General features: G+C 41.2%; 1 protein-coding gene across 4 annotated transcripts in view; it reads right to left on the bottom strand.

Annotated features, from left to right (window-relative positions):
* Positions 1-25,381, bottom strand: part of FAM13A (family with sequence similarity 13 member A) — a 127,552-nt gene that overhangs the window by 65,456 nt on the left and 36,715 nt on the right. For 3 of the 4 annotated variants that reach the window (XM_070758049.1, XM_070758048.1, XM_070758047.1), the window contains exon 7: positions 23,482-23,654. In XM_070758049.1, coding sequence (XP_070614150.1) covers positions 23,482-23,654 — 173 coding nt within the window. Of the gene's footprint in view, positions 1-13,740; positions 14,180-23,481; positions 23,655-25,381 lie in introns of those variants that run through there. The other variant, XM_070758050.1, reaches the window with a different exon arrangement.

Below are 25,381 nucleotides of genomic sequence, written 5' to 3'. Positions count from 1 at the left end.
AGGTTCGACTACTGTAACGCTCTCTACATGGGGCTACCTTTGAAGAGTGTTCGGAAACTTCAGATCGTGCAGAATGCAGCTGCGAGAAGGCTTTCCCAAATATGCCCATGTCACACCAACACTCCGCAGTCTGCATTGTTTGCCGATCAGTTTCCAGTCACAATTCAAAGTGTTGGTTATGACCTATAAAGCCCTTCATGGTACTGAACCAGGATATCTGCGAGATCACCTTCTGCCGCACAAATCCCAGCGGCCGGTTAGGTCCCACAGAGTTGACCTTCTCCGGGTCCCGTCGACTAAACAGTGTCGGCTGGCGGGACCCAGGGGAAGAGCCTTCTCTGTGGCGGCCCCGACCCTCTGGAACCAGCTCCCCCTAGAAATTAGGACTGCCTAACACACTGGCCACTCATGGGCAATTTGGCCTGGTTATTTTTTATTTATTAAATTTATATACAGAGAGTAACAATGAAAGAGAAAAGAACCGAACTTTTCAGCCTCTTTTAGGGAGGTAAAAGATACCAAAAATAGAGTAAATAAATAAAAAAATAATAATGACATTGTTAGCTGAGGTTGCGTCTCATTTTCCAAGGCGGTTCTGGGAATTGGTGAACAATTGGCAAGCAACAACAGTGGACGTCTGGACTTTAGACTCTTAATATCAGAGGTATATTCAAAAGTCTGCAGACAGACACAAACCATGCTAGGGGTACAAAAATGACATAACACTATGTTTACGACTTTCTCCCAAAAAACTTACACTTTGCATATTTACTTGTACAGTATTTGCTAATCCTGTTTCCAAGATAATATTGGAATTAGAAGGTCATGCAGTTTAACCATTAGTTACTGGATAAGCAGACTCCAAGTTATCTAAAAGGTCATAAAAAGCATTCTAATTAAGATAAATGCTTTATTTATGGGAGACCTGAAATCAACTCTCGCTTTTTTTAAAAAAAAATCAGTAAAAGACCTTGGAATACTAACATCGAATGACCTAAGTGCCAAAGTCCACTGCAACAATATCGCCAAAAAGGCTTCTAGAGTTGTTAACCTGATCATACGCAGCTTCTGCTCAGGCAATCTCACACTACTCACAAGAGCTTACAAAACTTTTGCCAGACCCATCCTAGACTACTGCTCATCTGTCTGGAACCCATACCACAACTCAGACATCAACACCCTTGAAAATGTCCAAAGTTATTTCACCAGAAGAGCCCTTCACTCCTCCACTCAAAACAGAAGACCCTACGAAAATAGACCGACAATCCTGGGCCTAGAAAGCCTAGAACTACGACGCCTAAAACACGATTTGAGTATTGCCCACAAGATCATATGCTGCAATGTCTTACCAGTCAATGACTACTTCAGCTTCAACCGCAACAACACAAGAGCACGCAACAGATTCAAACTTAATACGAACCGCTCCAAACTTGACTATAAAAAATATGACTTCAACAATCGAGTTATCGAAGTGTGGAACTCATTGCCGGACTCAATTGTGTCAACCCCTAACCCCCAACACTTCTCCCTTAGACTCTCCATGATTGACCTCTCCAGGTTCCTAAGAGGCCAGTAAGGGGCGTGCATAAGTGCACTGGTGTGCCTTTCGTCCCCTGTCCAATTGTCTCTCCTTTCTCTCACTTATCATATATATTTTCTTTCTTTCATATATCTTCTTCTCTAAGTTCACTTTACCCTTATATATATTACCACATGTCTATTTTTCTTCCTATGTATTTGTGTGTTGGACAAATGAATAAATAAATAAGTATTTGCTAATCCTGTTTCCAAGATAATATTGGAATTAGAAGGTCATGCAGTTTAACCATTAGTTACTGGATAAGTAAACTCCAAGTTATCTAAAAGGTCATAAAAAGCATTCTAATTAAGATAAATGCTTTATTTATGGGAGACCTGAAATCAACTCTCTCTTTTAAAAATAAATAAATCACAAGATGATGCTCCTAATGTGTTTACATGGTGAGTGTTACACAGCTTCTGTTCCTTTCCTGGAGAGATGGATCCTCTTAATCAACTTCTACTGTTTCCTTTCTTAAAGAATTACAACCCAGAGGAGAACTGTAGTAGAAAACCTGGAAAAAGCAAGGAAAGTCTACAGAGAGGGGCGGCATACAAATCTAATAAATAATAATAATAATATTGGAGAAATCTTCATAGTTGGCTACAGGAAATAACAGTAACTAATATTGAATTCACGCCGGAATTATTCCTGCTAGGAATTATAAAGAAAAATTACATAGAAACATAGAAACAGAAGACTGACTGCAGAAAAAGACCTCATGGTCCATCTAGCCTGCCCTTATACTATTTCCTGTATTTTATCTTAGGGGGGATATATGTTTATCCCAGGCATGTTTAAATTCAGTGACTGTGGATTGACCAACCACGTCTGCTGGAAGTTTGTTCCAAGGATCTACTACTCTTTCAGTAAAATAATATTTTCTCACGTTGCTTTTGATCTTTGCCCCAACTAACTTCAGATTGTGTCCCCTTGTTCTTGTGTTCACTTTCCTATTAAAAACACTTCCCTCCTGAACCTTATTTAACCCTTTAACATATTTAAATGTTTCGATCATGTCCCCCCTTTTCCTTCTGTCCTCCAGACTATACAGATTGAGTTCATGAAGTCTTTCCTGATACGTTTTATGCTTAAGACCTTCCACCGTTCTTGTCGCCCGTCTTTGGACCCGTTCAATTTTGTCAACATCTTTTTGTAGGTGAGGTCTCCAGAACTGAACACAGTACTCCAAATGGGGTCTCACCAGCACTCTATATAAGGGGATCACAATCTCCCTCTTCCTGCTTGTTATACCTCTAGCTATGCAGCCAAGCATCCTACTTGCTTTTCCTACTGCCCGACCGCACTGCTCACCCATTTGGAGACGGTCAGAAATCACTATCCCTAAATCCTTCTCTTCTGAAGTTTTTGCTAACACAGAACTGCCAGCAAAAACTTTAGAAGAGAAGGATTTAGGGGTAGTGATTTCTGAGTCTCAAAATGGGTGAGCAGAAACATAAAGTATCTGCTGTTACATATTGTGACAGCAACAAGAATTATGTATGCACAAAAATGGAACCATCCAAGAACACTGGAAGACAGAGAAATAATTAAGAAAGTATATGACTGCAGAAATGGATGGGTTAACTATGGCAATAAATGACAAAAAAAGGTCTTAAACATCAAACTTCATGAACTCAACCTGTATAGTCTGGATGACAGAAGGGAAAGGGGGGACATGATCGAAACATCTAAATATGTTCAAGGGTTAAATAAGGTCCAGGAGGGAAGTGTTTTTAATAGGAAAGTGAACACAAGAACAAGGGGACACAATCTGAGGTTAGTTGGGGGAAAGATCAGAAGCAACATGAGAAAATATTATTTTACTGAAAGAGTAGTAGATCCTTGGAACAAACTTCCAGCAGACGTGGTAGATAAATCCACAGGAACTGAATTTAAGTATTCCTGGGATAAACACATATCCATCCTAAGATAAAATACAGGAAATAGTATAAGGGCAGACTAGATGGACCACGAGGTCTTTTTCTGCCGTCAATCTTCTATGTTTCTAAAAGATTCAGACTATTATGATATCTGGACATTGACAAATGGATAAGAAAAAGGAGAACTGATTTATAATGAAAATGTGTATGATATTAGAATATATGTATATAATCTTATAGTATACGGAAAAGAAGGAAAAAGTTGGATGTTAACTTACTTGAAAAATATTTGGATTTGAATTCGTGTTGATGTTTGTTTATATGTTGTGTTTGTACTTTTTTATGTATAAAATTCAATAAAAATTACTTTAAAAAAGAAAACTTGGAAAAAGACACATCTGTTTATTATTTGCAGTTTGTCCAACCTCCCTGGATGGGTAAGACAAAAAAAGGGGGTGGGGGGTTTAAAGGAAGGAATGACGGATGTTGTCTTTCAGCCAAGCTGCGCCCTTCCTTTGAATTCAACAGTAGCATGTTCATACATAACAAACCCCATGTTGCATAAGAGGGCGGGAGTTAGGTGGTTACCAAGCAAGCCACAAATAGCTGCCATAGAACTATTCCTAAAAACTTGGTTGAATGCCAACCACCTATGGCTATAACTATTTCAGCCAAAAAGCCAAGCTTTTTTTCCCAAACAAAACAAAACAATCTCACTCCTCCCGATAGTATGGATTCAAACTTTTTATTTTTACTTTTTCTTTGTTTTACTTCTTTTTCTCTTTGTTAAAATTAATCTGTTGGTGTTTGCATCTTCTTTTAAAAAGGTTTCAGGAACTGTTAAACCCAGAATATAACCCCAAACTTTTGTGAAATCAATGAAGTTCAAAGTATTTCTTATTGGGCTTATCTGCAAGAAACAGATATAAATAATCAATCTGCAATCCTGGTTAAAAACAAGTGACTGTAATGATACCAGAAGACCAATTTCCTGCACTCTCTGTGTGTATATACCACTTTTCCAAGAGAAGGGCCATTAAAGAAATTGATGGGAGATTACATATCAGTGTAATTGGTCACCAGTAAAAAAAAAAATCAACTCCGTGACCAATATAGTGTAAAATGGTCCTGCAGCTATTTAGATTATCTTGTGTTCTAACTTAATTATTTGCAGATGGCCGTAAAAAATACAACTCGGTCACGTAGGCTGTTTCATCATGTTTGTGGGTTTGCTAACACATGCTAGAAGAATGCTATTGGACGCTCTGGGCGACTCCGCTCCAAATGACTCCTATGTAGGGGTGAAAGGTTCCGGATTCAATCGTGCCTATTGGCTGTTGGAGAGACGGTTCTAAGATTTCTAGACCCAGGATTTTAAATCTAGTCTCGTAGGGAATTCTGTTTCGGGTAGAGGAGTGAAGGGCTCTTCTGGTGAAGTATCTTTGGACATTTTCGAGAGTGTTAACGTCAGAAAAGCCCTTTATGGCATCGGACCAGAATATCTCAGGGACCGCCTTCTGCCGCACGAATCCCAGCGACCAGTTAGGTCCCACAGAGTTGGCCTTCTCCAGGTCCCGTCGACTAAACAATGCCGTTTGGCGGGACCCAGGGTAAGAGCCTTCTCTGTGGCAACCCTGACCCTCTGGAACCAACTCCCCCCAGATATCAGAGTTGCCCCCACCCTCCTTGCCTTTCGTAAGCTCCTTAAAACCCACCTCATGGGGGAACTGAGACTTTCCCTTCCCCCTTGCCTTATAAAATTTATGCATGGTATGTCTGTATGTATGATTGGTTTCTTAAATTGGGGTTTTAAAAATTAACTTAAATATTAGATTTGTTTATATTGTCTTATTATTGTTGTTAGCCGCCCCGAGTCCACGGAAAGGGGCGGCATACAAATCTAATTAATAATAATAATAATAATAATAATAATAATAATAATAATGAAGCTGAGAGCTGTGCCGGTGGTAGTGTAACCTACTGGTAGGTCTAACCTTGCCGAGTGGTCAAAGCAGAGGAGCCAGACTAAACGTACCTAACCCATTTAAACTAATGGAGAGACAAAACAAAAAGAAGTCCATACTGGCTTGGTCGTCGCCCAGGATAAAGAGGACCGCGGTGGCTGCTGTGGAACCTGGGCAGCCATCGACAAATGAGCTACAGGAACAAAACAAACAAAGATCTAAAAATCGAGCTGCAACAACTCTGGCATAAGCCCGTGAAAGTGGTCCCAGTGGTCCTTGGCACGCTGGGCGCAGTACCAAAGGATCTCAGTGGACATTTGAAAACCATCGGAATTGACAACATCTCCATCTGTCAATTGCAAAAGGCCACTTTACTGGGATCGGCACACATAATTCGCCGCTACATCACGCAGTCCTAGGTGCTTGGGAAGCGCCTGACTGGTGATGAGATACGGAATCCAGCATAGGGATCTCGTTTGCTGTGTTGTACTGACATAAATAATAATAATAATAATACCCCGACTTCAGACTGACCGAATTCTGAAGCATAACACACCAGACATTGTGATCATGGAGAAAAAGAAAGTATGGATCATCGACATCACAATCCCAGGGGACAGCAGAATTGAGGAGAAGCAACTAGAGAAATTAGTGAAATACGAAGATCTAAAAATCGAGCTGCAACGACTCTGGCATAAGCCTGTGAAAGTGGTCCCAGTGGTCCTTGGCATGCTGGGCGCAGGGACCAAAGGATCTCAGGGGACATTTGAAAACCATCAGAATTGACAAAATCTCCATTGGTCAATTGCAAAAGGCCGCTTTACTGGGATCGGCAGACATGATTCACCGCTATATCACGCAGTCCCTAGGTGCCTGGGAAGCGCCCGACTGGTGATGAAATACGAAATCCAGCATAGTGATCCCGTTGGCTGTGTTGTACTGACATAATAATAAAGAAAAGTGGTATGGGTTCCAAACAGATGAGCTGTGTTCGAGGATGGGTCTGGCGAAAGTGTAATCCATCTCACCAGCCTGTGATTGTGGGGTAAACAGAAGGACAAGGAAGGAGTGTTGTGTATGTTCACTCTCCCGAGTTACTTATAAAGTAATAAAGGCGTGATAAAAATCTTGATACTTGATACCGACACATGATATTAGGATTGTATTGTATCAATGAATGATTAACTGTTGGACCTAACTAATAATTATGACAACAAACATTCCCTTTCCTACACAGTAATCTGTTAGCATTATAAAAGCAATTATGCTATGTTTACCATCATGAGTTCCGTGTTCTAACCAAGTTTGATAAGAGTGAGAATATTTTCCTGAGGAGAAGAAACCTTATGTTGAACTCTTGCTGGGCCTGTTTTGTCATAACAACTTACTCCTTTACTCATCAGTTCCTTAAGATAAACGATAAACCTCTAGAGGATTTCAGGAAGGCAATATTTCAATCTGCAAACAGGGTGATTAAATTTTCTGTTGTACAAAAGAATTCCCTGGCACAACACACATCATTTTATCTACTTATTGTGTTTCCCTGAAAATAAGACAGGGCCTTAATTTTTTTTTGAACCCCAAATATGGCCTTGGGGAGGTTATTATTTTGGCGATGAGCGTGGGACTGGATGTCCCATTGCTGCCGCCTCCACTCCCTGTTCTTGGCGCGGGCTGAGCGGCTGGCCTGTCGCCACCGCCTCGTGGAGCAGGACTTGTTGTGTCACTGCATGCACAAACTGCAGGGCTGTTGCGAGCTTCAACATACAGCACATGCCGTTTCATGCACGCAACAGCACAAGCCTTGCAGAGTCCTGCTCCACAAACGGGGCGGGCTGCTAGCCAGAACGCTAAATTGGGCTCGCCGCGGCGGCTCGTGAGTGCTAGCGGGACCAGCGCGATTTTGCTCCTGCACCTTTGTAGGTGCATACGTTTCCATACGTTGCCAGAGGCAGCGCAAAGGAGCTAAGCCAGTCCCACAGGGTGTGTGCACGCCCGCCTCACACTTGCTCTGACTCTCGTGGCCCGGAGCCACTCTTTCCGTTGCCAGGGATTCTTTTGGCCAGATGAAAGAGCAAGCGAGAGGAGGGTATGTGCACACCCGACGGTACTGGCTTGGCTCCCCGGGCTGCGTTTTTAAATGTGCTCCAGCCTGCGAGGAGACGGCGCGGGAGGGATCAATGCTTGCTTCTTCTTCCTCGCATGCAGGAGCATGTTTAAAATTGCCGTAGGAGCTGAGCTAGTCCCACAAGGTGTCCGTGCACCTTCCTCTCGCTTTCGCGGCCAAAAGAGTGTCCAGCACAAAATGAATGACTCCGGGCATATCCCCCCCCCCCTTTGCCCTGAAAGTACAGTGGTACCTCATCTTACGAACGCCTGTTCTAACAAACTTTTCAAGATACGAACCCGGTGTTTAAGATTTTTTTGCCTCTTCTTCCGAACTATTTTCACCTTACGAACCCAAGCAGCTGCTGCTGGGATGAAGGGGTTTCTTTCCCCCCCCTTTTTTGAAGAAAGAAAAGGGAGGGGCTGCTTGGAGTAGGAAACATTTTGCAGAGAACAACGTGCTTGCAAAGGCACTGAAAGGGTGTCTTTTGAAGAAAGAAAAGGGAGGAGGGAGGGGCAGCTTGGGGGAGGAAAGTTTTTGCAGAGAACAACGTGCTTGCAAAGGCACTGAAAGGGTGTCTTTTGAAGAAAGAAAAGGGAGGGGTAGCTTGGAGGAAAGATTTTGCGGATAACAATGTGCTTGCAAAGGCACTGAAAGGGTGTCTTTTGAAGAAAGAAAAGGGAGGAGGGAGGGGCAGCTTGGGGGAGGAAAGACTTTGCAGAGAACAACGTGCTTGCAAAGGCACTGAAACGGTGTCTTTTGAAGAAAGAAAAGGGAGGGGCGCCCCCCTTGCCTTTCTTCCTTCCCACTCACCCTTTAGCCTAGCCTTGCTTCTTCCACCCGCCCCCCTTAGCTGCTCCTCCCTGCCCTCTGTTCGCCTCCCTTCTAAAGTTTGGGATTTTCCTGAAGGATTTGCACGCATTATTTGCTTTTACATTGATTCCTATGGGAAACATTGATTCATCTTACGAACCTTTCACCTTACGAACCTCCTCCTGGAACCAATTAAGTTCGTATGATGAGGTGCCACTGTAGTTGTGGGGGCCTTATTTGGGGGGGTGTCTTATATCAGCGAATGCGCTGAAAAGCTTGAATTGGCCTTATTATGGGGACCGGTATTATTTTGGGGGGAAACATATTAGCTGCTGGAATCTGTCAAGGAAAAGATTAAATCAGAAAAAAATCAACCCTGAATATTAGTTTCCTGTGGGACAGATTTTTTCATTAAGTGAATTTTAACCGATGTCCTGAAATATTTCTAGCACCAGGACAGAAGTCTCCAAACTTTAGGAGTGTGGACTTCAACTCCCAGAATTCCTCAGCCAGCCATGCTGAAGGAATTGAGGTCCATGCTTCACCAGAGGAATTCTGGGAGTTGATGTTCATAGTTTTTAAAGCTGCTAAATAGTTTTTAAAGCTGCTAAATCCCTGCCACTAGGTCAGTGATGGCGAACCTATGGCCTCCAGAGCGCCTGGGCGGGGGGAGGAGCTGTTTTTGCCCTCCCTGGCACTGAATTATGGGTGTGGGCACTCAAGCATGTGCAATAGGGTGTGCACACTCTAGTTCGGCACCCAAGGGAAAAAAAGTTTGCCGTCACTGCGCTAGGTCATAGATTCCTCCACTGCAGAGATCAAAAAGCTTCAGCTGTGGTCTTCAACATCGAGAAGCACCAATGGGGGCAGGGATGGCATAACCTACAGCAGAGGTCTTCAAACATGGCCACTTTTAAGGCTTGTGGACTTCAACTCCCAGAATTCTGTTAAGATGTTCATGAACTGGGAAACCCATGTTAACAAAGTTAGCCAATGAATAGGCCTAGCAACCAAGTCAGCCAATGGGAGTTAAACACTTCTAAGTCTGTGCAGAGAATCGAAACGGAAACTTAAGCTTAAGGCTGGGCGTGGCTCAGTCCACTCTGCATTGTCACTCTGTCCTCTCTACTGAAATGAAACTAACTCGTATTGTATTAGCATTAGCAGGAGAGTTAATTATGTCAATCTGTTTATGAATAAGTTACTGAATGCAGCTGAATCAGTCATCTGTGTGTGCTTCTGGTTTTGATTTTTGCAACAAACTTTAATAAATTTATTTATTTTGTTCTTATTTATTATATTTTCTCAAACAAGTATAGAATTATAGTTTGTATTAACATAACAAAGTATAAAGACAGGATACAAGGACAGGGATGGTAGGCACACTAGTGCGCTTATACACACCCTTCCATCCTGGAGTTTAGTTGGCTAGAGAATTATGGGAGTTGAAGCCCACAAAATTTAAAGTCGCCAAGTTTGGGGACAGGGCAGATAGTTTGTGAGAATTCAGATAAATTTGGAAGAGCTATCAGTTTCTGATAGAAATCTGAATAATTTTGCACCATATACTGTTCCTCAGCTCAAATATAGTAAATACCAAAGTTAATAGGAGTTAATAATAAACTAAAAGTTAATTAAGAGTTTGAAGAGAAGCAAAACAGAAGACTTTCTTGAGCACACTCCCACGCTGACCTCTAAGCCAAACATTTCACTTCCAAAAAAAAAAAGTAAATGAAGATTTTTCAGCACAGAATAGAAATATTAACACATTTCATATATTTTCAAATAAGTTTTCAACTGAAGGCTGATAGACAGGCACTTTTTCTACATTGGTCAGGATTGTCAAGCAATTAAAAAGATATGTTTTGCACAAATCAATGCTATTCATTTAAAAAAATCCAACCAATCAGATTAATACAGTCAAAACGAAGGTTTTTGGAGAATATAATTGCAAAACAATGTGTTTGTTGGTCAATCCCTGAATTTTTCGTACTGCTCTAAAGGAAAGGTACACAGGCAATTTTTAATGTTTTTTTTTTACCGCAACATTTAAAAGCTCCAAAAAAATTATGTAAGAAGCAATATTAATATTACATCATTTTCTTTCTTCAGATTACAATCTTTATGTGTCCCATTCAAATGTGGTAAAAGAACATGTTATAATAAATATGCATGGAAATTCAGCCAGGCTAACAGGTTAAGCAATTATTAATGTGTTTACACACCTATAAACTATCTTTTTATATAGCTTATTACACCATATTCTATTTTGTACAAACTTTTACTTTCAGCTTCAAGTAGGGGGGAAAAAAAGCTATGTCCTGAGTTAAATAATCACAAATAACCTCAAGGCAACTGAGGTTGGCAAGAAAGATCAACAGAGTAATATTTCATAGAGCAAACACTTGTCCCTAGCCCCCTACTCTGCTTGTAGTATAATGTTACATCATAATAAATTGCACTTCACTCTTGGACATGTGTACTGAACACTGCTTCATTAAAAGATAATTTATTTCTAACTGTATCTCACCCGGAAGGAGAAAAGTTCTAGCTATAGGCGTCTTTGTGGGAAAAAGCAGCAAAAAAGGAGAAAATTTTTCATTTCTTTGCTCCTTGTAAAAACTGTTTTTCTTTCCCGTGCATAAAACTCTGTATTTAGGTTTGCACAAGCACGCACGAGTTCTACCTATAGTAACCTAGAATTAAGGTGAATTTTCCTGACAGTGAGAACAATTAACCCGTGGAAGAAGGGCTTGCTTTCAGAAGTTGTGAGAGCTCCGTCAATAGAGGCTTTTGCGGAGAAATTGGACAGTGACTTGTCTGGAATAGTAGGGTCTCCATGCCTGAGCAAGGGGTTGGACTAGAACAGTGTTTTTCAACCAATGTGCCGCGGCACACTAGTGTGCCATGAGACATGGTCAGGTGTGCCGCGAAGCTAAGAGAGAAAGAAAACAAGAGAGAGAGAAAGAAAGAGAGAGAGGGAGAGAGAAAGAAAGCAAGAGAGAAAGAAAGAGAGAGAGAGAAAGAGAGAAAGAAAGAGAGAGCGAGAGAAAGAGAAAACAAGAGAAAAAGAAAGAAAGCAAGAGAGAGAGAGAGAGAGAAAGCAAGAGAGAGAGAAAGAAAGAAAGCAAGAGAGAGAGAGAACAAGAGAAAGAAAGCAAAAGAGAGCAAGAGAGAGAGAGAAAGAAAGAGAGAGAAAGAGAGGGAGGGAAGGTGGGAGAAAGACATAGAGGGAGGGAGAAAGAGAGCAAAAAAGAGAGGAAGGAAGGAAGAGAGAAAGAGGGATGGAGAGAGAGAGAAAAATGAAGGGAGAGAAAGAGGGAGAGAGAAATAGAGCGAAAGGGAGGAAGAGAGAGAAAAAGTTTTTGTCCAAACTTTTTTTAGCCGCCCCCCCCCCAAACTCAATGTGCCCCAGGGTTTTGTAAATGTAAAAAATGTGCCATGGCTCAAAAAAGGTTGAAAATCACTGTCACTAGAAGACCTTCGGGGTCCCTTCCAACTCTCGTTATTCTATTCTATTCTATTCTTATTCTGTAAAACACCATTTATATTTATTAATAGGAAAAGCCAATTGCCTGAGAAGCGAAACGTGTTCCAAGGAAAAAAAACACACCAAAAAGACAAGTTGCCTCTTGAAAAATGCACCTTCGTTCGGGACCTTTTTCTGTTTTTGTTCCAAACCCAGAACGGTTTCATTTTCTGCTAAATATAAGGAGAGGGTGGTGTTGGAAATCAGTAGCAGAGGCTTTTACTCAGGGGAAAATACACTGCTCAAAAAATAATAATAATAAAGGGCTAGACTTCAACAACACAATATAACTCCAAGTAAACCAAACTCTTGTGAAATCAAATAGTAGTAATAGTAGCGCAGACTTACTAAATAGTTTGACAGTGTTGCGGGAATTATTTGTGTAGTAGAGTGATGGCGTTCGGGGAAAAACTGTTCTTGTGTCTAGTTGTGTTGGTGTGCAGTGCTCTATAGCGGCTTCCTTCTTCATTGCTTATTTGACCCCTATGGCAACCATTAAGTGTTGTACCACATGATTGGTTTTCTTTTATGTCCATTGAGAGCATCTGCACCAAGACAAATTCCTCGTGTGTCCAATCACACTTGGCCAATAAAATTCTATTCTATTCTAGAGGGTAGGAGTTGAAGCAGTTTATGTCCAGGATGCAAGGGGGTCAGTAGATACACTGCTCAAAAAATAATAATAAAGGGAACACTTAAACAACACAATATAACTCCAAGTAAATCAAACTCCTGTGAAATCTTAAGAAGCAACACTGATTGACAATCAATTTCACATGTTGTCAGCACATTCAACTTTGTACAGAACAAAGGATTCAATGAGAATATTTCATTCATTCACACCTGGGATGTGTTATTTGAGTTTTCCCTTTAATTTTTTGAGCAGTATATTTCGAAGGCAGCTTGGTGCATCCACACACTCCTTCAAAAGAGACAGAAACCCCCCAAGTTTCTAGACTTATAATCCTGGGTCTAGGAAGCTTAGATCTAAGTATTGCCCACAAGATCATATGCTGCAACGTCCTGCCTGTCAAAGACTACTTCAGCTTCAACCACGACAACACAAGAGCCCACAACAGATACAAGCTTAATATTAAGTGCTCCAAACTTGACTGTAAAAAACACGACTTTAGTAATCCAGTTGTCCAAGCGTGGAATTCACTACCCCAGACTATGTAGTGTCATCCCCTAACCCCCAACACTTTACCCTTAGACTATCCACGGTTGACCTCACCAAGTTCCTAAGAGGTCAGTAAGGGGCGTACATAAGTACACCAGAGCGCCTACCGTCCCCTGTCCTATTGTCTCTCCTATATCTTCTCTTCTATACCTGTATCTTTTTCTGCTATTCTCTCATAGCTATATTTTCTCCTCCATTCCCCCTTTCATACATTCTATCTGATTATATCCTCTATAATCCTCTATCATTAAGTGTTGTACCACATGATTTTTGACAAATGCTATATTTTATTTTATGTACGTTGAGAGCATATGCACCAAGACAAATTCCTTGTGTGTCCAATCACACTTGGCCAATAAAATTCTATTCTATTCTATTCTATAACATTGTTTCCCAACCTTGGCCACTTAAAGATATCTGGACCTCAACTCATAGAAGTCTCCAGCCAGCATTTGCTGGCTGGGGAATTCTGGGATTTGAAGTCCAAATATCTTCAAGTGGCCAAGGTTCTATAACCCTCATTGTGTATCATTGTGTATCATTGTGTATTGGACAAAACAAACAAACAAATAAAATAAATAAATAAATAAAAAGTCAAGGCGAATTATTATTATTATTATTATTATTATTATTATTATTATTATTATTATTATTATTATTATTATTATTATTATTATTACTTTACCTTTGCAGAGAGACGATCTCCAAAGCCATGCCGGAAAAGAGAGAGCTTGGCGCCTCTTCTTGCAAAAGCGCACAGGGGTTTCTCCTCCACCACAGCCCGCGCAAACGGTCCCCTTCGCCCGCAAGGCACCAGCCAACCTCTCGGCTTCACTTTGCAAAAAAATAAAGACAACCAAGCTGCCTTCGCCTTCCCGCTCCGGAGATCGGCTGCCAAGTTTCCAGCGCGCCCGCCTTGGGCAAAGGCACCGCCGCCGGTTGACTTTTACGCAGGAGCGCGCGCGGCCAGGGATCCGCCTGGCAAGGAAAGCTTCCTCCTCTTTTACTCCGCCGCGGAGATCCTCGCGATCTACACACACACACGCACGCACACACCCCTCGGGCCCTCCCACAGCTGCCTCCAAAGCCGGGGCCGCCGGTTCCAGCGCTCCGCTCCCCTCCCCGAGTAACTGGAAACTTTGGGTTTTGGAGAGGCCAGGCGGAGCCGTAGCAAATTAAAATCGGAGGCAACGTTCCAAGTATTTATTTATTTATTTTCTTTGTTTGTTTGTTTTGTCCAATACACAATAATACACAATGAAGGTTATAGAGGATATATACGAGTAGAATGTATCAAAAAGAGTATAGAAGAGAAGTAAAATATAACTAGAGAGAATAGCAGAAAATATAAGAGATAAAAGAGATATAATAGATAGATGATGGATAGAAGTGCCCTAGAGTGCCTTCCGTCCCCTGTCCTATTGCTCTCCTATATCTCCTATTCCTTTCTTCTATTCCTATATCTCTTCTTCTATTCTTTCATTGATATGTTCTATTCCTATATCTTCTTTTCTATTATTTCTTAGATATATTTTACTATGAGTATCTCCTCTATAACCTTCATCATGTATTTTACTATGTGTATATAGATATATACCCACTAAAACCTCTGTGTATTGGACAAAATAAACAAACAAACAAACAAACAAATAAGATATAGGAGAGACTATAGGACAGAGGACATACAGTGCTCGAAAAGAATAAAGGGAACGCTTAAACAACACAACATCACTCCAAGTAAATCAAACTTCTGTGACTTACAATCCTGGGTCTAGAAAGCTTAGAACTAAGATGCCTCAAACGTGATCTAAGTATTGCCCACAAGATCATATGCTGCAATGTCCTGCCTGTCAAACACTACTTCAGCTTCAACCACAACAACACAAGAGCACACAACAGATATAAGCTTAATATTAAGCTCTACGGAGAGGGGCGGCATACAAATCTAATAAATAATAATAATAATAATGATGATGATGATGATGATGATGATGATGTATTGATGTTTTGAGCCGCTCCGAGTCTTCGGAGAGGGGCGGCATACAAATCTAATTAATAATAACAACAACAACAACAATAATAATAATCTTGTATGCCAGCTACTTTAGCTTTACACTTCTTTCTTAATATCAAGCCCGTTCAATATCAGTGGCACCTATGGGGTATGTGTGTGTGTAAATCTCCTGCCCTCCTGGAGATCATTTGATTCAAGTGAAAGAGGGCAGGAGATTTACACGTGAAAGAGGGCAGAAAAAGTGTTGGTTATGACCTATAAAGCCCTACATGGCATCGGACCAGAATACCTCCAGGACCGCCTTCTGCCGCACGAATCTCAGCGGCCAATTAGGTCCCAGAGAGTTGGCCTTCTCCGGGTCCCGTCGACTAAACATTGCCGTTTGGCGGGACCCAGGGGAAGAGCCTTCTCTGTGACGGCCCCGGCCCTCTGGAATCAACTCCCCCCGGAAATTCGAATTGCCCCTGCTCTTCCCGCCTTCCACAAGATGTTGAAGACCTAGCTATGTCGCCAGGCATGGGGGGAATAACTATCTCGTCCCCCCAGCACCACCTTTTTTCTGACTGTAATATATGAGAATGGTGTGATTGTGCAGTAATGATCGCTTTTTTAATATTTATGGGTTTTAAATTGTTTTTAACTTATATTGGATTTGCACTTTGTATATTGTATTGCTGTTGTTGTGAGCCGAGTCTTCGGAGAGAGGCGGCATACAAATCTAATAAAACTAAAACTAAACTAAAATGGAAATTTCCTCCACCACCACCCCCTCCAATCCTGCCTCCTTGGGGTCCAAAGCTCTGGGCCGCTTTTGACCAAAGGAGGAGAGCGTCCCACACGCTTCCCACGCGAAGGGGGAGGCTTTCGGAGTCAGGCGGGGCCTTTGCCACAAGCCAAGTGACATCACGTCAGGCACGTTGCTCTCATTCACTGGCGGGAAGGAGGGAGCGAGAGAGAGGCCTGAGGAAACAGACGTGACCCTCACACCGACAGCCTGTCCTTTCTCTCCCCTTTCCCCCCCCCTTCCTCCCGAGCAGCCGCGGTTAGATAGGCGGGTCTTTGCACTGGCAGAACTTAGCAGAGGCTTTTAATTCTGGCATTTTCAGCACTGCTCCAGCTCGGCTTAAAAATGGAACAGCAAATATCCTGCAACCCAACGAGACCAACGCAGACTTCACAGGCTAGAAACATAGAAGTCTGATGGCAGAAAAAGACCTCATGGTCCATCTAGTCTGCCCTTATACTATTTCCTGTATTTTATCTTAGGATGGATATATGTTTATCCCAGGCATGTTTAAATTCAGTTACTGTGGATTGACCAACCACGTCTGCTGGAAGTTTGTTCCAAGGATCTACTACTCTTTCAGTAAAATAATATTTTCTCACGTTGCTTTTGATCTTTCCCCCAACTAACTTCAGATTGTGTCCCCTTGTTCTTGTGTTCACTTTCCTATTAAAAACACTTTCCTCCTGAACCTTATTTAACCCTTTAACATATTTAAATGTTTCGATCATGTTCCCCCTTTTCCTTCTGTCCTCCAGACTATACAGATTGAGTCCATTAAGTCTTTCCTGATACGTTTTATGCTTAAGACCTTCCACCATTCTTGTAGCCCGTCTTTGGACCCGTTCAATTTTGTCCACATATCTTCAAGTGGCCAAGGTTGGGAAACACTGCATTAAAGCATGTTAAGTTCTTAAAAATGTAAGCCACCTTTTTTGTGTGTGCCAAATTTGTTACACTGAGCAAACTTTTATCTCTCCAATCTTGGAATTTGCTCTACGTGGCAATATTTTAAGATAGAATTTGGACATTTACTTTTCTTTATTGCACAAGACAGTCTCAGGTTTTATTGAAAAAAGAATGAAAGGGAGGAATTTTCCATCTAATCAAAACCAGATCAAGCACTGAAAACTTATCTGCAGTTTCCCCACCCCACCCCACCCCAAGTCATCTATCCATTATAAAAAAAACCCGTGAGATCTAAAAATGACAGGGTATTAAATATCACAGAAATCTTTTAAAGGAAAGATTTTCCTTTATTTTTCTAGTTTTTTCTTTCACCTGAATGCTAAGATTTGGAGGTTAAACAATTATTTTCTCAACTCCATTTAAGATTCTTTTTTCATGGAATCCCAAAGATCAGGTTCCAATTGTGCGAAATCCAGAGCACTGGATCAAAAGGCCAAGGAACAATATGGTTTTGTTTGCTTTGGGTTTATTTATTTTTTATTTTTTATTTAAAATAATAATCTTTATTAAATGTCTACATATAAAAACAGTCAAAACAAACAAAACATACAAAGAAAAAGAAAGCGAAATGAAAAAACATAGACAGACAAATCAGCTTAGAACATATAAAACATTGAGTTTCAACGGTGTTCGATATATGCACACATAAAAGACATTATTTGCCAACCATATTGTTGACTATTGCTATCAAGCGACCTATCTATCTATCTATCTATCTATCTATCTATCTATCTATCTATCTATCTATCTATCTATCATCTATCTATCTATCATCTATCTATCTATCTATCTATCTTTCTATCAATCCATCCATCCATCCATCCATCCATCAATCAATCAATCATCTATCTATATATCTATTATCTATCTTTCTATCAATCAATCATCTATCTATCTTTCTATCAATCATCTATCTATCTATCTTTCTATCAATCAATAATCTATCTATCTATCTATCTATCTATCTATCTATCTATCTATCTATCTATCTATCTATCTATCTATCTATCTATCTATCTATGTTTTCGTAGATTTTCACGGGTACAGGTATGCCGGTCTTGGTATATTCGGGTTTCTTCCCGTGTAGGATTTGGAAATTTCTGGCGACGTTTCGACAAGGTCTCACTTGTCATCTTCAGGCTTCAGATGACGAGTGGGACCTTGTCGAAACGTCGCCAGAAATTTCCAAATCCTACACGGGAAGAAACCCGAATATACCAAGACCGTCCTATCTATCTATCTACCTACCTACCTACCTGGTTGATTAGCTAGTTAGTTAGTTAGTTAGTTAGTTAGTTAGTTAGTTAGTTAGTTAGTTAGTTAGTTAGTTAGTTAGTTAGAGGTGCATCTTGTACTCTGAAAAATACAGTAACTGCTTTCTTTGTCCTCGGTTTATTAGCAACTCTTTCATCTTCTCAATTTGGAAAACAACCCATAACATCTTCTTCATTGTCTCGACTACGTGATAAAAGAATTCAATTACAGGTTGTTGACTGAACATGTCAACAATGTTTAAAAACATCAAACCAATGTAATTCTGCAGCACAATCACACATGAGACGCTACACAAATTCTGCATCCGATTTACATAAGGGATTTGGGGGGTTTGGGAGTTGGGAACAAGTTGGCAACGAGGACTGAGAATGAATTCAAACTTGGGAAAAGGTTGCAGTGGCAAGATAGATAGATAGATAGATAGATGCACATGATTAGACAGACAGATAGATAGATAGATAGATAGATAGATAGATAGATAGATAGATGCACATGATTAGACAGATAGATAGATAGATAGATAGATAGATAGATGCACATGATTAGACAGATAGATAGATAGATAGATAGATGCACATGATTAGATAGATAGATAGATAGATGCACATGATTAGATAGATAGATAGATAGATAGATAGATAGATAGATAGATAGATAGATAGATAGATAGATACAGAAGCTAAGGATGAGAGGAACATGTGCCCTTCTTTATAAATTTATGGGTTCTCTTGCCCACTTAGAGAAGCTGCCGTCCATGCCAGTTAATAACTAATCATCTCATGATCCAAAACAATTTAAATGAAGTCTTCTCCCTCTTCGTGCTTTCGGCTGTCATTGCATTAGTTTTTCCAAACTGACTCACTTTAAATTTTGAGTACATTTCTCTCCGCCCTCCTATGCCATCAATCCCATTCTTTATTCCATTGTGGGATGCTGGCACCATGAATGATGTTACATAACTGTTTTTTTTTTTTTTTAAAGTACATATTTTTCAAAAGCTCAGGCAACAAAGGCTCCTGTGATACAGAATATCTCCGGGACCGCCTTCTGCTGCACGAATCCCAGCGACCGATTAGGTCCCACAGAGTGGGCCTTCTCCGGGTCCTGTCAACTAAACAATGTCAGTTGGCGGGCCCCAGGGGAAGAGCCTTCTCTGTGGCAGCCCCGACCCTCTGGAACCAGCTCCCCCCAGAGATTAGAACTGCCCCTACCCTCCTTGCCTTTTGCAAACTCCTTAAAACCCACCTTTGTCGTCAGGCATGGGGGAACTGAGATATCTCCCCCGGGCCTATATAATTTATGTATGGTATGTTTGTAGGTATGTCTGCTTAAAAAATGGGTTTTTTTAACTTTTAAGTTTTAAATTGTAAATTATTAGATTTATCAGGAACTGTTTTTATTGTGTTGGGAGCCGCCCCAAGTCTACGGAGAGGGGCGGCATACAAATCTAATAAATAAATAAATAAATGAATGAATGAACGAATGAATGAATGAATGAATTAATTAATTAATTAATGGTATATAGGCCAGGGGAGATGTCTCATTTCCCCCATGCCTGACGGCAGAGGTGGGTTTTAACAAGTTTTCAAAAGGCAAGGAGGGTGGAGGCAGTTCTAATCTCCAGAGGGAGCTGATTCCAGAGGGTCGGGGCCGCCACAGAGAAGGCTCTTCCCCTGGGGCCCGCCAGATGACATTGTTTAGTCGTCGGGACCCGGAGAAGGCCAACTCTGTGGGACGTTATCGGTCGCTGGGATTCGTGCGGCAGAAGGCGGTTCCGAAGGACGCTAGGCAGATGAATATCTGGTAGGTAGATTTTTCTCCCTATTTTCTCCCTATTTTTCCAAACTAAGGTGCATCTTGTACTCTGAAAAATAGGCTATATACAAACTTAACCTCTAAAGGCAGCCTAGGAAGATATTATTAATTTTATAACAAGGGTTTTTAGCTGTTTTAGTATTGGATTCTTTACATTCTGTTTGTCACTGTTGTTAGCCGCCCCGAGTCTACGGAGAGGGGCGGCATACAAATCCAATAAATAGATAGATAGATAGATAGATAGATAGATAGATAGATAGATAGATAGATAGATAAATAATAGCAAATGATATTGAAGGCTGCTAAGAGATTGGAGAGACTCAATACATTTCTTCGTCACTTTCTCAACAGATCTATCCCAAGCTCCAAAGCAGCTTCAATGTCAAATGCCAGCTTCCTGGAAATAAATGGGTCAAAAAATTTAGTATATAACAGCTTCTGAACTTGATTCACTGCACTCTTGAACAAGACAAAATTGGCATCGCAATATTCTAACCATCCACTGACTTTCTGCACAGTAGGTTATCTGATCATCATAAATGATAGATGTCTTCCTGCAGACCGTCACGACATTTAGAGACATTGCCACTTAAGGAACTTAAGTTACATAAAAATGTTTATCTCATATTATGTAATATGTTACACAGTGGTACCTCTACCTAAGAACGCCTCTACTTAAGAACTTTTCAAGATAAGAACCGGGTGTTCAAGATTTTTTTGCCTCTTCTTAAGAACCATTTTCTACTTAAGAACCCGAGCCCGTAAAAAGTTCCCAGGAAATTTGAGAGCGGCACGAAGGCCCGGCCAGTTTCCTGCCATTCTGCCTTTAATCCCGGCCATCTCGGGCTTTTCTGTGCTGCTAGAGGAGCATTTCGGTGGTGCATAAGGAGGCTTTGGCAGTCCAGAGTGAACGAAGCATTTTCTTTTTTGTGGGCGCTTGGAGAGGGAATAAACCTCTTCCAACGCCCAGAGAAAAGAAACGCTCCCTTCGCTCTGGACAGCCCAGAGCAAACGGAGCCTTTTCCTTTCTTTGGGCGCCGCCTCAGAGTCCCTCTTTTTTTTTTTAAGCCTTAAAGTTTTGTATTTTTTTGATTCCCCTCACCTCACCTTCTTCCTTCGGCAGCGACTGTCCTCCTCCTCCTCCTCTTCTTCCTCCTCCTCCTCCTCCCAACCAAATTCTGAGCTTTTATTTCTTTCCTAATGGGTTTGCACGCACTATTTGCTTTTACATTGATTCCTATGGGGAAAATTGCTTCTACGTACAAACTTTTCTACTTAAGAACCTGGTCACGGAACGAATTAAGTTCTTAAGTAGAGGTACCACTGTAATTATATAATACGTGTATGTAGATTATGAATTTATTGTATATTTGTAAGTAAAACCAGAATGAAATGAGACTGAAGTTGGTATAAGAGCCATAATTTTATATTTGCAGATTGAGTTCATGAAGTCTTTCCTGATAGGTTTTATGCTTAAGACCTTCCACCATTCTTGTAGCCCGTCTTTGGACCCGTTCAATGTTGTCAATATCTTTTTGTAGGTGAGGTCTCCAGAACTGGACACAGTATTCCAAATGTGGCCTCACCAGCGCTCTATACAGCGGGATCAGCCCATGTCCAACTGTTTCGACTCTTGTCCTGCTATTGGAGCAAGGTGGAATCTGGGAAGAGAGAGTGAGGCTGACTATGCGCACCTCTCTCACACCTTAATCCAATTCATGCGCAAGTCTTGACATCCCCTCCACAACCCTGTTAAGATGTCAAGGTCCTCTTCGAACACGATGGACCAACAACAACAACAACAACAAGTGCTGCATGGAAACAACACACAACTCCACGCTAGCCGCTTCCGTGAACACAGAAAGGAGACACACAAACACACCCTGCAGCCAAACACCGACTCCAGCACTTTTCCTTAAGCTGCCTCAGCACTTTCGATCAGACACTGTGTCTTCTATCACACGGCACCACCTCAAAACATCTCCAGCACTTCTGCAAATCGGCCCCTTTTCCTTCTACTTGACGATAATACAAATCTGTTCATGTTCTTTCGGGATCTTCAGTTTCAATGACATTCAAGTTTAGTCTAGCTTGCGTTTTTAAACAGCATCTTAATTTACTGCTTTTTGGCACCCACCAGGATTTTAAAAAAATAAATAAATTATGGGCTTCAAGTGGAAAAAAGCTCTACATTTTTGCCTCTCCGGAAACTCATAAGATTTAGATTTGTATGCCGCCCCTCTCTGAAGACTTGGGGCGGCTCACAACAACAATCATACAATACATAGGTCCCATAGAGTGGGTCTTCTCCGGGTCCCGTCAACTAAACAATGCCACTTGGCGGGACCCAGGGGAAGAGCCTTCTCTGTGGCGGCCCCGGCCCTCTGGAACCAACTCCCCCCAGAGATTAGAATTGCCCCCACCCTCCTTGCCTTTCGTAAGCTACTTAAAACTCATCTCTGCTGCCAGGCATGGGGGAATTGAGATGCTCTTTCCCCCTAGGCCTTTACAATTTTATGTATAATATGTCTGTCAATGTATGTTTGGTTTTTATATTAATGGGTTTTTAATCATTTTTAGTATTTATTGGATTATTATTGTACATTGTTTTATTATTGCTGTTAACCGCCCCGAGTCTCCGGAGAGGGGCGGCATACAAATCCAATAAATAAATAAATAAATAGAATACAAATCCAATAGAGTTAAAAAACGAGATTTAAAACCCATAGATATTAAAAGCAATCATTACTGCACAATCACACCATTCTCATATATTACAGTCTGGAAAAAAGGTGGTGGGAGGGGGGAAGAGATAGTTATTCCCCCCATGGCTGGCGACATCTTGCAGAAGGCGGGAAAGGTAGGGGCAATTTGAATCTTCAGGGGGAGTTGATTCCAGAGGTCCGGGGCCGCCACAGAGAAGGCTCTTCCCCTGGGTCCCGCCAAACGGCATGGTAAGATTTATCTGCTTGTTTTCCTGCTGCTAAAGCAGGACACAGGAAGGAAATGTGAAGGATACTTTTTTTTCCTTGCCCCCCCCCCCCAACTCACATTACAAGTACGGAAACAAATCCAAGATAAGAGCACGTTCATCTTGTTTCATGAAGAACACATCTAACTAACGGAAGCATTCCTTTAATTGTCTCGTTTCACGAACGCTAATGCAGAGAAGAATTATTCCCTATTTCACAAAATCTAAATGCCTTATCATTTTTTTTCCTGAAGATCATTAACTTGGACCACAACTAAAAAAAAAAATCACCGCACACACACATCTACTGGCACGATTTCTCATAGTCCTGTTATAGCACTGCAGTGTTTCTGGCATGCACGTAAGCACACAATTAAAAAAAAGAGCGTTCTGCTATTAATAATAAACAAAACGAGTGTTTAATTGGAGGGAGCCGTGGCTGGCTGCTCAGCATTTTAAGATTTCTTACAGCTGTTGGCATTCTGCTGCAGTGCTCTTAAAGCTGCGGCTTTGCGCACCCGCAAACACAACGATGCTCCCCGCGAAGATGGTCTGGAAACTAAGGCTTGCCTGTGATGCAGAAAGAAGAGACACTGACCTGGTGAAGAAGGCAGCACTGTTCAGGAAGGAGATTTCGTCCGCTAACTCCATCTCCTTCGAGCGCGAACTGTCCGCTAAAGGGTTGCTAACCCGTGGAATTCCATCTGACGGTCTCGGCTGCAGCAGCGTTAAAGGCGTCAGGGACGGTCTTTCTGGCTTGGACTTTACGACCTGCAGAAATCAAAGGGAATGCACCACCGTTAAGGGGACAGAGGGATTTTCCCAGCTCATTTTCGAGCACAGGTAGAGTGGGTTTTTATTTTTTTATTTTTAAATCCCAGCAAAGGATGACTCAGCAATCTCTCCCACCACACACACACACCTTCGGTTATAAGGTAAGCCCAAAAGCATACAAGCTGCAGCAGGGAATAGCTAACAAAAGTCTTGCGTTGCATTGAAGTGCTAAAAAAATCAAAACACACAAAAAACCCCACCAACAAGCTGGAAATGTGGGCTACAAGAATGGTGGAAGGTCTTAAGCATAAAACATATCAGGAAAGACTTCATGAACTCAATCTGTATAGTCTGGAGGACAGAAGGAAAAGGGGGGACAGGATCGAAACATTTAAATATGTGAAAGGGTTAAATAAGGTTCAGGAGGGAAGTGTTTTTAATAGGAAAGTGAACACAAGAACAAGGGGACACAATCTGAGGTTAGTTGGGGAAAAGATCAAAAGCAACGTGAGGAAATATTATTTCAGTGAAAGAGTAGTAGATCCTTGGAACAAACTTCCAGCAGACGTGGTTGGTAAATCCACAGTCACTGAATTTAAACATGCCTGGGATAAACATAGATCCATTGTAAGATAAAATACAGGAAATAGTATAAGGGCAGACTACATGGACCATGAGGTCTTTTTCTGCCGTCAGTCTTCTATGTTTCTATGTGATTAAATAAATAGCTTCAGAGAAAAGTATGCTACACATTTTTTTTTTGTGTGTGTGTGTTCTCTTTTTCATGATCTTCTGCCATATGTTAAACTCCCCAAATAAAGGATGAGACGGTGGTTTATCTGATGGAAAGTGTGCTAGACTGCTATTAACCAAAATAACAACATATGATTAGAGGTGTCATTATGTACATTATATAAGTGGAGATAATAGCTGCCTAACGGTGACTCAACTACATTTCTTGCATTCTTCCTGGTAATATTGTAAATCTGGTTGACATCTGAACACCATGTAGAAATGTAATTGAATTTGAAACGTATTTAAATTGTTTTAATGTTTTATATGTTGGGACCCCATTGGGTGTTGAATGACCGTTTCCCAAGGGTCGTCTAAGACCATAGGAAAAGACAAATTTCCCATGGCGTTAGGAACTAAAGCTTCCATTCTGGCGCCTTGGAACATATTTTTACACTCCGACCAATCAGGCGTTGACAATGGGAGTGTCCCTCTGACCTTCCTGACCATCAGCTTAGAGCATGCACAGGGAAGATATCATGCGCATACTGCATTATGTGTGCTGGCACATTATGGCGCCAATGACAGCGTGCTTTTGCCAATGACAGCACTTTTGCCATGTGAGAAGAAAAATATTAGCCATCATTGCTATAGGGCAGTGTTTCCCAACCTTGGCCACTTGAAGATATTTGGACTTCAACTCCCAGAATTCCCCAGCCAGCCATGACTGCTATAGGGTTTCCTGCCTAAGCATGGGGTTGGGCTAGAAGACCTCCAAGGTCCCTTCCAACTCTGTTATTCCATTCTATTCAATATCAAATCTATCTTCAATAGGAAACAACCATAGCAAGAAAGATCGAAAAATGGGGCAAAACTCATTTAACTCACTTAGCAAGAGATATTCCGGGCTCAATTGCAGCCGTAATTATTATTATTATTATTATTATTATTATTATTATTATTATTATTATTAAATAAATTTTTATTACAAT

Source organism: Erythrolamprus reginae, chromosome 7, assembly GCF_031021105.1.
Source record: "Erythrolamprus reginae isolate rEryReg1 chromosome 7, rEryReg1.hap1, whole genome shotgun sequence".
Lineage (NCBI taxonomy): Eukaryota > Metazoa > Chordata > Lepidosauria > Squamata > Dipsadidae > Erythrolamprus > Erythrolamprus reginae.
This window is presented reverse-complemented; position numbering and strand designations above follow the sequence as displayed.